Consider the following 11,597-nt stretch of genomic DNA (forward strand, 5'->3'; position numbering starts at 1 on the left):
CGCAGGGTAGAGCCTTAAATGTATAGAATTTGGGGGCTCAGCTGTCAAGGGTGGTGCCCTGCAAAGTGGCAGGAGCGTTGCCTCCTTGGCATGAGGTGGGTGGTCCTGCAGAAGGCTGGGTGGGCTCTCTCACCAGAGCCAGCTGCCAGGGAAAGGGGGGGGAACAGTGGAGCTGCAGGTGCCCAGCTGCTGTTGCTGACCCCCCTGGCTGCACCCCTCCATCCCACACTTGCCTGTCTTCAGCCAAGTGGCACCCCATCCTTACACATGCCCTTTCTCCTTTGCCCTGACCTCCCAGCACCAACCCTGTGGGGTGGTGGATGCTGCACATCTGAACAGCACGTTGGGACCAGCTGTGCTGTGCCCATCCCACTCCCCAGCACAGCCCCCAGCAGCAGCGAAGGGTACCAGGGCAGCTCTAGCCCACCCAGGGGGTCCTGGGTTTCACCTCCAGCCCTCACCGTCTCTCCTTCCCTTTGCAGCCTGCAACTGCAACCTGCACGCCCGACGCTGCCGCTTCAACATGGAGCTGTACAAGCTCTCGGGCCGGAAAAGTGGTGGTGTCTGTCTCAACTGCCGGCACAACACCGCGGGGAGGCACTGCCACTACTGCAGGGAGGGTTTCTACAGGGACCTCAGCAAGTCCATCACCGACCGCAAGGCCTGCAAGGGTAAGCTGGGGGGTCTCCATGGGTGAGAGAATCATTCTTGGTCTCCTTGCTGTCCCTTCCCATCCTTGGGACAACCCTCTGCTCAGAGTCTGACTGCTCACTCTGGCAGGGGCCAGTTACCTCCAGCCTCCACCCCCTGATCAGCTCTGCCACTCCATAGGCATCAGGCAGGGATATGCTTTGAGCTCAGCATCTCCTCAAGGGATGGGGAGGATGACAGGCAGGGAGCAAGCAGTCTGCCAGGAGCCCATTCATGCCAGGAGGGTCCTGGTGTGGTGGCAGTTACCATTTCCATGGCTGGTGTTTGGAGAGATGCTGGGCAGGTGCTGAAGCAGGCATGTGGCTAAATGTGCTGGAAACCTGGCTCTGATACTGAGGTTGTCAGAGATATAGACATGTTTGGAGTGTGGATTCCCTGCCTTAGAGGGCTGGTGATGCAGGTGGAAGTTCCATCTCCCTGCTGGACTTAGGGAAAGTATCCCACAGTATGAGTTTCAGCGATGGAGTGGTTCTTGGGACCTGTTTTGTGGTGGATATGGAGCACTGTGGCTTCTGGTAGCTGGCCAGGAGCCATGCTGGCTCCAGGCCATCAAGCTGCAGCTTGACCTTGCAAGGTCCCCAGCCTTTGCCAAACATCATGGGACCTGCATCTCTCCTCTAACTCTTGGCCAAGCCTGCCTGGTTCCTCTTCCCTCTCTCTGCTTAGGACAGCTGCACAGCCTTTTTCAAAACAATAGTTTCACCAAAGGATTAGAGATAAGAAAACACCTTGCTTGTCCTCAGGGACTGGCAGATCCAGACTGGAACATCAGAGTGGGAAAGGAGGTCAGCCATGGCTGGGAATTCCACCTCCACCTCACCCTGCATGTTCTGGGGGCAGCACCTCACTTCCCACCCCTCCCAAAGGGTGGGAATCTTTGGGTTAAGGAGGTTTACATTAAGAAAAGGTTCTTCCCCCAAAGGGTGTTTGGCCACTGGAACAGCCTCCCAGGGTAGTGGTCACAGCTCCAAGCCTGACAGAGCTCAAGGAGCATTTGGACAATGCTCTCAGGCACAGGGTGGATTGTTGGGGTGTTCTGTGCAGGGCCAGGAGTTGACCTGGTGATCCTTGTGGGTCCTTTCCAGCTCAGGATATTCTGTGATTCTATGACTAGCTCCTTCTACTTTTACTCCAAAACTGTCTGATAAAATTCTAAGCAAATTTGAAGCCCTGCAGGTATTTTCCTCCCTGGGGGACCTGGGGCCTCCAGTGCTGCCTCTGTGCTGAGCACTGAGGGCTCAGTTTCTGCTCCAGGAAGGGAGCAGAGCAGTTACCAAAAATTAATAATAAATAAAGCAAGCAGGATTTAGCCAGGGGCTGGAAGCAGGGAGGATGGTTTATGAATACAACATGGGTTTGAGGGACTGGGAACACTGCAGGCACAGCATTTCCTGCCCAGCTGTGGCTTGGGTCCCTCTACTTGCAGGGCTGAGGATGGAGAAAACAAAGGGGCCCTGGCTGCTTCCATCTGCCTGCACCCACTGTCTGTCAGTGTGAGTCCTGCTCCACCATTACAGTGAAGAAAAGCATCTCAGATCCAAAGTGGCTCCTCTGGAGGGGCCAGGGAGAGCAAAGCATCCCAGGATGCCCAGGAGTTGATGGGATGAGGTGAGGGCAGATGCTGCAGTGCAGGAGAAATGCAGTGAGCAATGCCCAGGCTGCAGAGGAGAGGAGGAGTGGGGTGCTGCAGCAGGTCCCCCCTCACAGACAAACCTCCATCCCTGTGCCAAGCCACGGGCACATCTCTGCCAGCCAGGGCTGGGGGGTGCTGCTTCCGGAGGGCTGGCAGGGTTTGCCCATGGTTTGGAAGTGCTGCAAAGGCTCAGCTGAGCCAGATGAACATGTGCACAGGGCCAACCCCCGCCACGGTGCATATGTTGAGGAGGATCTGGCAGTGAAGGCAGTACCCTGGGTCTGGGGAGCCAGTTCCTGGCTCTGCCTCAGGGAACCGAGTTAATAATAAAATCCCTGATGCTTCTGCTCCTTTGGCTGCCCCTCCTTTGGTAAACCAGAGAGCATTTCCACTCCTTCCTTGTACTTATCCAGTGGTGGATCCGTTGGAATTGGAAGCTCCTTGAAGCAGGAACAGGGTCCCAGGTGCTGGGAATGGAGAACTGGTGTTGCCAGAGAGATACATAAACATACAGAAATGTGACTAGATAGTTTGGGCTTGGTGATTCCAAAGATGTGTCCTGTACCTGCAGCTCAGGTATCTACAGTCGTGCAAGGGAAAAAAAAAGGGAAAAGCAAGAATCCTGACAGTGGATGTTTGAAGCAGGTGTGGAGCGGGCTGCTGGGAACGATGGGCTACAGCTTTGAATGAAGGTGTTTGCATCTACCACAGCACTGGCCCAGGGCAGACACTGAGCAGCACAGCAGAGACAGATTCTCATAGAATCACAGGCTGGTTTGGGTTGGAAGGAACCTTTAAAAACATCTACTTCCACCCCCCTGCCATGGGCAGGGACACCTTCCAACAAGACCATGTTGCAGATGCTCAGTTGATATTCAGGAGGCAAATCACTAGCCCAGAGGCCAGGAACTATTCTATTTTATTTAAACAAACTCCAGCACATGTTACTAAATCACTCTCCAGCTGCGGTTCATCTCTGCTGGGATGCAATGGCTTTGAAATAGGCACGAAAAACAACTGCAGGTTGCCCAAGGCTGTGTCTATAACTGAGCAGAGCCCTCGGCCACCAGCAAGCAGGGAGGGGAGCCCTTCCCTCCTGCCAGCAGCCGGCGTCACTGCTGGATGCTGCGAGACGGAAAAGCTGGGAGGATGGAAAAGGCAGAACAACCTACAGGATTAATTCAATGGCAGTAATTGAAAAGTCAAATAAAGAATGGCTGTGCATTAATCCCAGTAATTTAAACAAAGCTGTAAACTGTGAGCTTTCTCCAATGAAAACTGGTGAAGCAGTAGCAGCTAAGCCTCAAGATGCAAAAATACCCTCAATATGAGGTGCAAGACATGCTTTCTGGCAAGCACGGCTCTATGAGTTAAGCTCCAAGCTAGTGACTTAATCCACCATTCAAGCTCCATGGGCCAGATCCTGGCAGTGGAGGGCTGGGAGCAGCAGGGCTCGCTGTGTGGGCAGCAATGTGGAGCTGTGCTGTGCCCCTGATGCCTGTGCCTTCCCTGGGGCTGGGATGGGGTCCCTGGGTCATGTCAGGATGAGGAGGGATGGAGATGTTACAGCCAGAGCAGTGGGATGGGCCGTGCTGGGATATGAGACCCATCGGGGTAAGCACTGCTGCCTGGGATGCTCTTCTCATAGCAGCAGGAAGGAGTAATGGGGTTTTGTGGGACTGGGAAATCCCACTGTGGCAGGGCAAGGGAGCAGAGATTGGTCTGGCAGAGACCAAGCTCATCCCCCAATGACACTGATCTGTTACAGACTTAAGACGAGCAAAGCTGTCTTAATTGCTGATCCAGATGAAACATCAAGAACCACTGAAATCTGCCTTCCACCACATGGAGAGACATCGGCTTAGATGAAGTGGATCCTGATTGGGCTGAGATTTATGTCTGTCCATAAACTTTACACCAGGAACACACCACTGGGGCCCAAGAAAGCCCCCGTGTTTCCAACGGCCTCGCATCATGCCAAGACTCCCTCGCTCGCTGCCATTTGTTATCACAGCTGAGCCCCCAAAATATCCCTGTCAGAAAGACGTCCGCTTCCAGTCCCAGCCAAGATCTGATAAGGATGGAGCATCTGGTCCCCATTAGAGGCTGCTCACTCTGGTTTCTGGCTGTGAGGGAGGGGGGCTGAGGAGCAGCACCATGGTGCTCCCACCAGTCCCATCTGGTGAAAATTAGGGAAACGATAACATCAGGGGGCTGCGGGGGCGGGTGGGGGGAGATGTTTTTGTTTTGCTTTGGAATCACGTTCAACTCTTACACTGATGGAGGCCGAGATAACCTCCTCCAGCTCATAGCCAGCCCAGGCAGGGAAATGGGAAGGTCTTCTCCTGAGCAAGCATCTCCTTCCCACATCTCTCCACGTAGACAGCCTTCAGTGTGTCCATCATCCAGTGTGGTGTGATGGGGAGCCACTTTAGGGCTCTGCTGAGGGTGAAGACCTAACTTTAATCCACCTCTGGTCCATGGAGAGGCTGTGGCAGGGAGGCACCAAGACAAGGCCAGAGTTTGTGTAAAAGCTCCGTGTTGGTTCAGCTCCACGGACTGAAAAGCTCAGAGGAGCAAGAGGAGAAAATGGCTTTTACAGCTGTGACAGGAACATCTCCCTGGGACTGAGGTGCAGGAAGGACTTAAATGAGAGCTGATGGCTGCAGACACCAGCAGGAGTTGCAGGGTCTCCAAGGGCTCAATCTGAGCATCCCTGTCAGCAAGGCTATACCCTGGCCAACCCCTTTGTTGGTTTTCGTTCCTACCCATGCAGCTCACAGCATGTGCAGGGCCATGGTTGGTCCAGATCCACGGGTCCACGTGGGTCTTGGTTGTGCCCATCCCAGCAGCTGCTCTCCAGTGGTGCACTGAAGGGTCCCCCTCCTCCCCACTTCTCTAGGTATATCACATTGGGTCCAATTTAAGGTTTGTGTTGTGCGTCCCCTCTCATGTCACCTTTTCTCTCTCTTCCACCCAGCTTGTGACTGCCACCCAGTCGGCGCAGCCGGCAAGACCTGCAACCAAACCACAGGACAGTGCCCATGCAAGGATGGTGTGACTGGCCTCACCTGCAACCGCTGTGCCAAGGGCTACCAGCAGAGCCGCTCGCCGGTGGCTCCCTGCATCAGTGAGTGCCCCATGCCCTGCCCTGTGCTCAGGGACCACACTGGCACCAGGGGATGCTCTCCTTGGGCGTTTTCCAATGGGTGACGCTTGGTCCTCCACTCATGTTGGGTGATGTGTGGTGGGTGGAAGGCTCTGACAAGAGGATGTCCATCCTTATGGATGCTCTTCAGGAGGAGGTCGAGTAGGGCAGTTGGGTCACTTTCTGGGGTGACCTGTGCTTCACACTCCCCAGCACAGGAAGCTCTGGAAGAGCCCTTGAGTCAGTGCTTCCAGCTGGCTGAAACAGCTCTGCTGGGTCCCATCCTTGGCTGCAGCAAGTGCCTTCCTCACCCTGCTGAGCCCTGAGTGCGGTCATGTCTGGGGCAAGGCCAGAGCCTGTGGTCAGTGTAAAACCGTGTTTATTGTCACAGTGGGTTTGAATTTGACCCAAGTGGCAGAGGAACAGTTTCCCGCCCTGCAGCATTCGCTGGCGCTGCTGAAGCGGTGGCAGTGTGGGTGAGCTGGTGGAGCTGCCTCCTCTCTCTGTTCTGCCCCAGATTTGAGGATAGGAGAGAATTTCCCCCAGGTTTTGTTGCCAAGAGTCCTGAGAAAGTGTTGTCTTTGCCCACACTTATGCCTGTGCTGGGCAGCCTGGAACATGCTGAGATCAGCCAAGCATCCATCTGATGTGCAGACTGAGTTCAGATGAGCTGAGCATCTGGGGAGCATCTCTCCTTGGCACACTCATCCTCCACACAGCCACTTAGGGCTCTTGGCAGTTGCAGCCTCTCAGCCTGTCCCAATATACTGAGCTCAGTTTGGGCATCTCCAGGTCTATTTGATGGCTTGTGATATTCAGGTCAGGATCATCCTATCATCTTTGATTTGTGACTCACAAAATCCCCTTGTAGCCCATTTTCACAGGACTTTTGCCAAGCTGTCACCCCCAGAGGTGGGGACTTCTTTCCTTAAGACACCTCTCCCTTTCTTTTCCAGAGATCCCTGCCATCAACCCCACCTCCCTGATCACCAGCACAGAGGCACCTGCAGGTAAGTGTTCCTTGTCCTCTGCCTAGAGACCTGAGGGCCCACACTACCTCCTCTCTCCCTGGCACATTGTGGGGAAGGGCTGAGCTCCACCAAAATATATGACAAACAGATTAATGATGAACAATTTTGGTGAAAGATGCAACTGAGATTTGAAATCTTTTTTGGGTCTGTATGGGACAGGGCAGACCACCACCACCTCTGCTCACTGTGAGGAGGGAACTGGGAACACCAGGCTTTGGGAAAAGTTAAAAAATGGAGGGAGGGAAAGGGGAATTTGGATGTTTTTATTGCCAGCAGAGTGCCACGTGGAGCAGAGTTAATCAAGGTGACTCCCTTCCAGAACTTCATAAATAGCAACGGTCTTACAGTGATGTCTGAGCTGTTCAGCTGTGCAAAAATAAACGGCACTGGTGGAGAGCCAGGTGTTTGCTTTGTTTTAGCAGAGCAGCTCGGCCTCCAGTTTATCTGTGGGTTTGTTGGTTTAAGATTTCTGGCTTCTAGCTCGAATATCTTTAATGCAAAGTAGCTGCCTCTGCCCAGAGCCTGCACCACCAGGGGAGCAGGGGACCTGGTAGGGGTCCTGTTGCCCACTTCACTGGGGAGATCAGAGATGGGGGCTGATGCTGTCTTGCCCATCACTGCCTGGTTTATCCCTCTCCAGTGTGCTTGTGCTGCAGGCAGGGCTAGCCACAGTGGTGCACCCTGCTCTGCTGCCAGCACCCTGCTCCACTCCTGGCACCCTGCCTGCTGTCAGCATCCTGCCCTGCTGCCAACACCCTGTTCCACTGCCTGCCCTGCTCCCTGCACCCTTTCCCCTGCCCTGCTGCCTGCACCCTGAGCCCATCTGCCTGCATCCCTCTGCCCCAAGAGCCCCCAGCTCCCCTTGAGAAGAGCACTCCTCAAGGGGCCCTCAACACCCCTCAGTCCTCCTACCCCAGGCAGCCTCTGAGCCCCTTCTCCCCTCATTTTCCCACCTCCTGCCCTGCCTCTGGCAGCAGGTGCTCACTGCAGGAACAGGGGGACATTGTTCAGGGCTGCTGTGCTCAGGTGCTGGGCTTCCCCCCCTCTCCCCATCCTCCTCCCTGCTGAGGTCCTGTCCCCCGGGTGTGTCCAGGCTTTTCACTGACATTGCCATCCTCTGCATCACTCTTCCCAGCTTTCTCCTGCATTCACAGTCTTCCAGAGCCTTTGAGGTCCAGCTTTGATCTCTGTGCCTGAGCAGCTGACTGGCTCGGTGGTGAAACGTCTTGGGTCCACTTCTCATAATTTTTATTATTATTATCTTAAAATATTTTCCACTTAGTGGAAAAAAAAATCCGTGTTCCCCTTTAGCAGAATTAACAAAACTCATGGAGCGCAAAACAGGGCTTTAAAGGAATTCAAACTCAGCAGTAAAAGATTTGCAGCCATAACACCTAATTAAGTTACATCTCTCTTAAAACAAAATATTCTTTTATTTTTTTCAAGGAGAGGAGAAGTAAACCAGATGTGCAAACTCGCTGCCTCTCACACACACTCCCCCTGCAGAGATGTGGATGCCCACACCAGGCCTGTGGCTCCAGTTGCCTCCTCCTGCTCTGCCCCTGTAGCATCTTCCAGGGATGCATCAGTGTCAGGGTTGGGGCTGTAGCATAGCCCAGGGATGTATCAGTGTCTAGGACAGGGTTGTAGCTCATACCAGGGATCTGTCAGTGTCAGGAAAGGGATAATAGTGTAGCCCATGGGTACAACAGTGTCAGGGACAGGGCTGTAGCATATACTGGGGGATGCAGCAGTGTTCAAGTTCAGCCTGTAGCACATCCCAAGGATGTGTCTGAGATGGGGCTGTAGCATGTCTCAGGGGATGCAACAGGCTCCAGGCTGAGGCCATAGCATATCCCAGGGGATACAGCACTGTCCAAGCTGAGGCTGTGCCACATCCCATGGATGCAGTGGATGGAGGCACCTTCAGTGCCACCACTGAGCATTCCAGTACACTCAGCAGTCATCCCACATGGGGAGGTCCTGTGCCCCCTCTACAGCCACCACTGCTGTCCCAGGGGATCCTACATCCCTCTGCAGCCACCACTGCTGTCCCAGGGGATGCAGCAGAGCTGGGGCAGCTGTGCCAGCCCAGGCAGAGGGGCAGTGTGACAGCACAGTGGGGCTGAACCGTGAATCAGGGCTCACTCCACTCTGCCAAGAATTAGTTTCGTGCTGTGCCACTTCTATCATTGACAAATTTGGAACAGGCGGCACAAAGTCCCAGATAAAAAGGAACTGGGCAGAGAGGAGAGCATCAGAGCCCAGGGCGAGTTTGTGCTCCCGGGCTTCTTTCTCTCCTCTTTTCTCCTCCTCCCCTTGGCACAGGGTGCTGTTACTCCCAGTCTTCCCCCAGACCCTCGTCTCCATCCCCAGTGATCGCTGTGGCAACCTGCAAACAAAGACAACTTCAGAGACTGCTGGCTCCGGCCCTGGACGTGGGGCCAAGCCAGAGGGAGAACCTGCAAAAGGGAGAGAAAAGAAGAAAGATGGGCTTAGAAAAAACATGCCATTTGGAAAGAGACAAATTGAGATGTTCAAAGGAAGATGGCAGGGGAAAGAAAGGAGGAGAACAGGGCTGCTTCGGGCAATTGTTGGGATCAAAGCCTTTGGGGAGAAGGAAAGAGGCATTGCCTGCCCTCCCTTTGCTTGAGATGCAAATCTGGAGGCTTTAGAAATGCACAGAAAAAAGCCTCCTGGAGGACAGGAGCCTTGGGGGACAGCAGGGAGGGATGTGTGTGGGGTGGAGGACAGCCTGGTGGCCTTCCCAGCCCTTCTGGAGCAGCCTGAGCAGGGGATGCCTGGGCAGCAGGAGTGGCCTGGTGGAGCAGAGCCACTTCCCTCACCTCTCTACCTCCCCCAGCCTGGGTCTCCTTCCCTGCTTATGGAAACACTGGTGAGGCACAGGTTTCTGGAGGGGCTGCCCCATGAGGTGCTTCCCACCACTCTGGCCCAAGGGCTGAGTTGCCCTGAGGATCATGACTGCCTTGGTTTGGCATCAGTCCTGCCTGTGTTCCTCCCATCCATCCCTTTCTGCACTTGGGAGGAGAGTCCCTAGGCTCCCTCCACCACCCCTGTACTGATGATCCTGAAAGACACCATCACCATAGGTGACACAGTCTGTTTGATGCACCCAAGGCCACTTGTTTTTTCTTTCCAGTTTATGTAGTGTCAGTGTTCATGCTGGGCTTTGAGCCCCCAGCCCCTGTGAGCTGCCAGGGGGGCAACTGGACTAACCAGACCCCCAACCCCAGCAGTGCCCAGGCTCTGGCTCAGGAGGAGTGGCGTACCCACCACCATCTGCCGGGCTTGGGTCATGCCTCTGTCTCCTCCACCCTGATTCTTTTTCTGCTGGGGTGGGATGGGTCCTCATGTGATTCAAGCCCCTCAGTGCTCAACCCTCTGTTCTTCCTCCACAGACTGTGACTCCTACTGCAAGCCAGCCAAGGGCAACTACAAGATTAACATGAAGAAATACTGCAAGAAGGACTATGGTAAGGACCTTCAACCTCCTTGCACCACACTGGGCTTCACCCAGTGGCAGACAAGGGCTGGCTGTGGGTGGGGGACATGCAGACATAGGGTGCACTCAGTATGGAGAAGGGTTCCTGCCAAAATTGTGATGGATGAGGCAGGTGAGGCTGCTGGGGATGGGCAGTTCCTATCACCAAAGCTTCCTTTGGAGAGCAAGGCAAAGCATCCCCCATCACCGTGTGTCCCCTGTTTTTCCCTCAGTGGTCCAGGTGAACATCCTAGAAATGGAGACGGTGGCCAACTGGGCCAAGTTCACCATCAACATCCTTTCTGTCTACAAGTGCCGTGACGAACGGGTCAAGCGTGGTGACAACTTTTTATGGATCCACCTGAAAGACCTGTCCTGCAAGTGCCCCAGGATCCAGATCAGCAAGAAGTACTTGGTCATGGGAATCAGTGAAAACTCCACTGACAGGCCTGGACTGATGGCTGACAAGAACAGCCTGGTCATCCAGTGGCGGGACGCCTGGACGCGCCGCCTGCGGAAACTGCAGCGGCGGGAGAAGAAGGGGAAGTGTGTGAAGCCCTGAGGGATTTCCCAGCCATCCTGCCCCCACCATGCTCAGCCCCAGCCTGGCTGTGCACTGCCAGACTGCGCCGACAGACTCTGTACATATATATAGTGTGAACGGACTCTCTGTCTATAGTGTATATTTTGGCAATGGTTTCCCTTTGTGTGTGCATGTGCACGCGTGGGTGTGCGTGTGGGTCATTTTCTCTAAGTGTGTATTAAAAATAATGCAGTAATGACAAACCTTTAATGAGGAGCAAAGTGGAGCGAGTTCCTGTGGGTGCCTGTTGCCTGAAGGAGCTTGAAGGGGATTGGTGTCCTGCTCCAGGCATGCTGTTCATAGCACTCATTTTCTAGGCTTTTATATTCCCTTTAACACAGTTGTCTTCTGCCTGGTGTTGATATCTGAGTTGACAGCTCTCCCTTCTCCAGCATCCAGGGTATGACTCTTCCTCACTCTGAAAATGTGCTGCTGTCAGACCTCTCTCCTTGCCCAGGAGGTCAGAGTCTTCTGTCCTTTATCCCAGTGTGTGCATGGGCAGGCTAAGTGGCAACTGTCCAGCATTGCAGAGGGATCAGCCCCAGGAGCTCCACCAGGAAGAACAAATGGACTTTTGCAAGGCCTGATTCCCTGGTGACCTTGGGTTCACACAGACCAGTGCTTCTGGCTGGGGCAGGACCCACGTGGCACTGCAGTGCTGTAGGGAGGAGTCAGGCCCTGGCAGTGGGTCAGTGGTCACTACCAGGCAGAGCTGTGTCCACCAGGGAGAAAGGGATAGACTTCAGAACCCTTGGGTGTTACCCATCCTGGTGCATAGTCCAGACGACCCAGTGGGAAAGACCTGGAGACACTGATTTTCCCCTCCCATGTCCACCTGCTCCACCTGACCCTGGGCTGGAGTGGACAGGCTGACTGGAGCCATCGTGTATCGTTGTCCATCTACCCAGTCCCTATATTCTCAGCTGGTACCAACTGACAGAATTTCTCCTGTTTCTGTTGAGATGACACCAAGTGACCATCTGCCTTGG

General features: G+C 54.4%; 1 protein-coding gene across 1 annotated transcript in view; it reads left to right on the forward strand.

Moving 5' to 3' along the window:
- LOC103801582 (netrin-3) overlaps window positions 1–10,587 on the forward strand; it is a 17,620-nt gene extending 7,033 nt beyond the window's left edge. Inside the window, exons 2-6 of the mRNA XM_009074001.1 lie at window positions 483–671; window positions 5,325–5,474; window positions 6,449–6,502; window positions 9,943–10,017; window positions 10,259–10,587. Coding sequence (XP_009072249.1) covers window positions 483–671; window positions 5,325–5,474; window positions 6,449–6,502; window positions 9,943–10,017; window positions 10,259–10,587 — 797 coding nt within the window. The remainder of the gene's footprint in view (window positions 1–482; window positions 672–5,324; window positions 5,475–6,448; window positions 6,503–9,942; window positions 10,018–10,258) is intronic.
- Window positions 10,588–11,597: the final 1,010 nt, after the last annotated feature.

The sequence above is a fragment of the Acanthisitta chloris genome, unplaced genomic scaffold (assembly GCF_000695815.1).
Source record: "Acanthisitta chloris isolate BGI_N310 unplaced genomic scaffold, ASM69581v1 scaffold17924, whole genome shotgun sequence".
In the NCBI taxonomy this organism is placed as follows: domain Eukaryota; kingdom Metazoa; phylum Chordata; class Aves; order Passeriformes; family Acanthisittidae; genus Acanthisitta; species Acanthisitta chloris.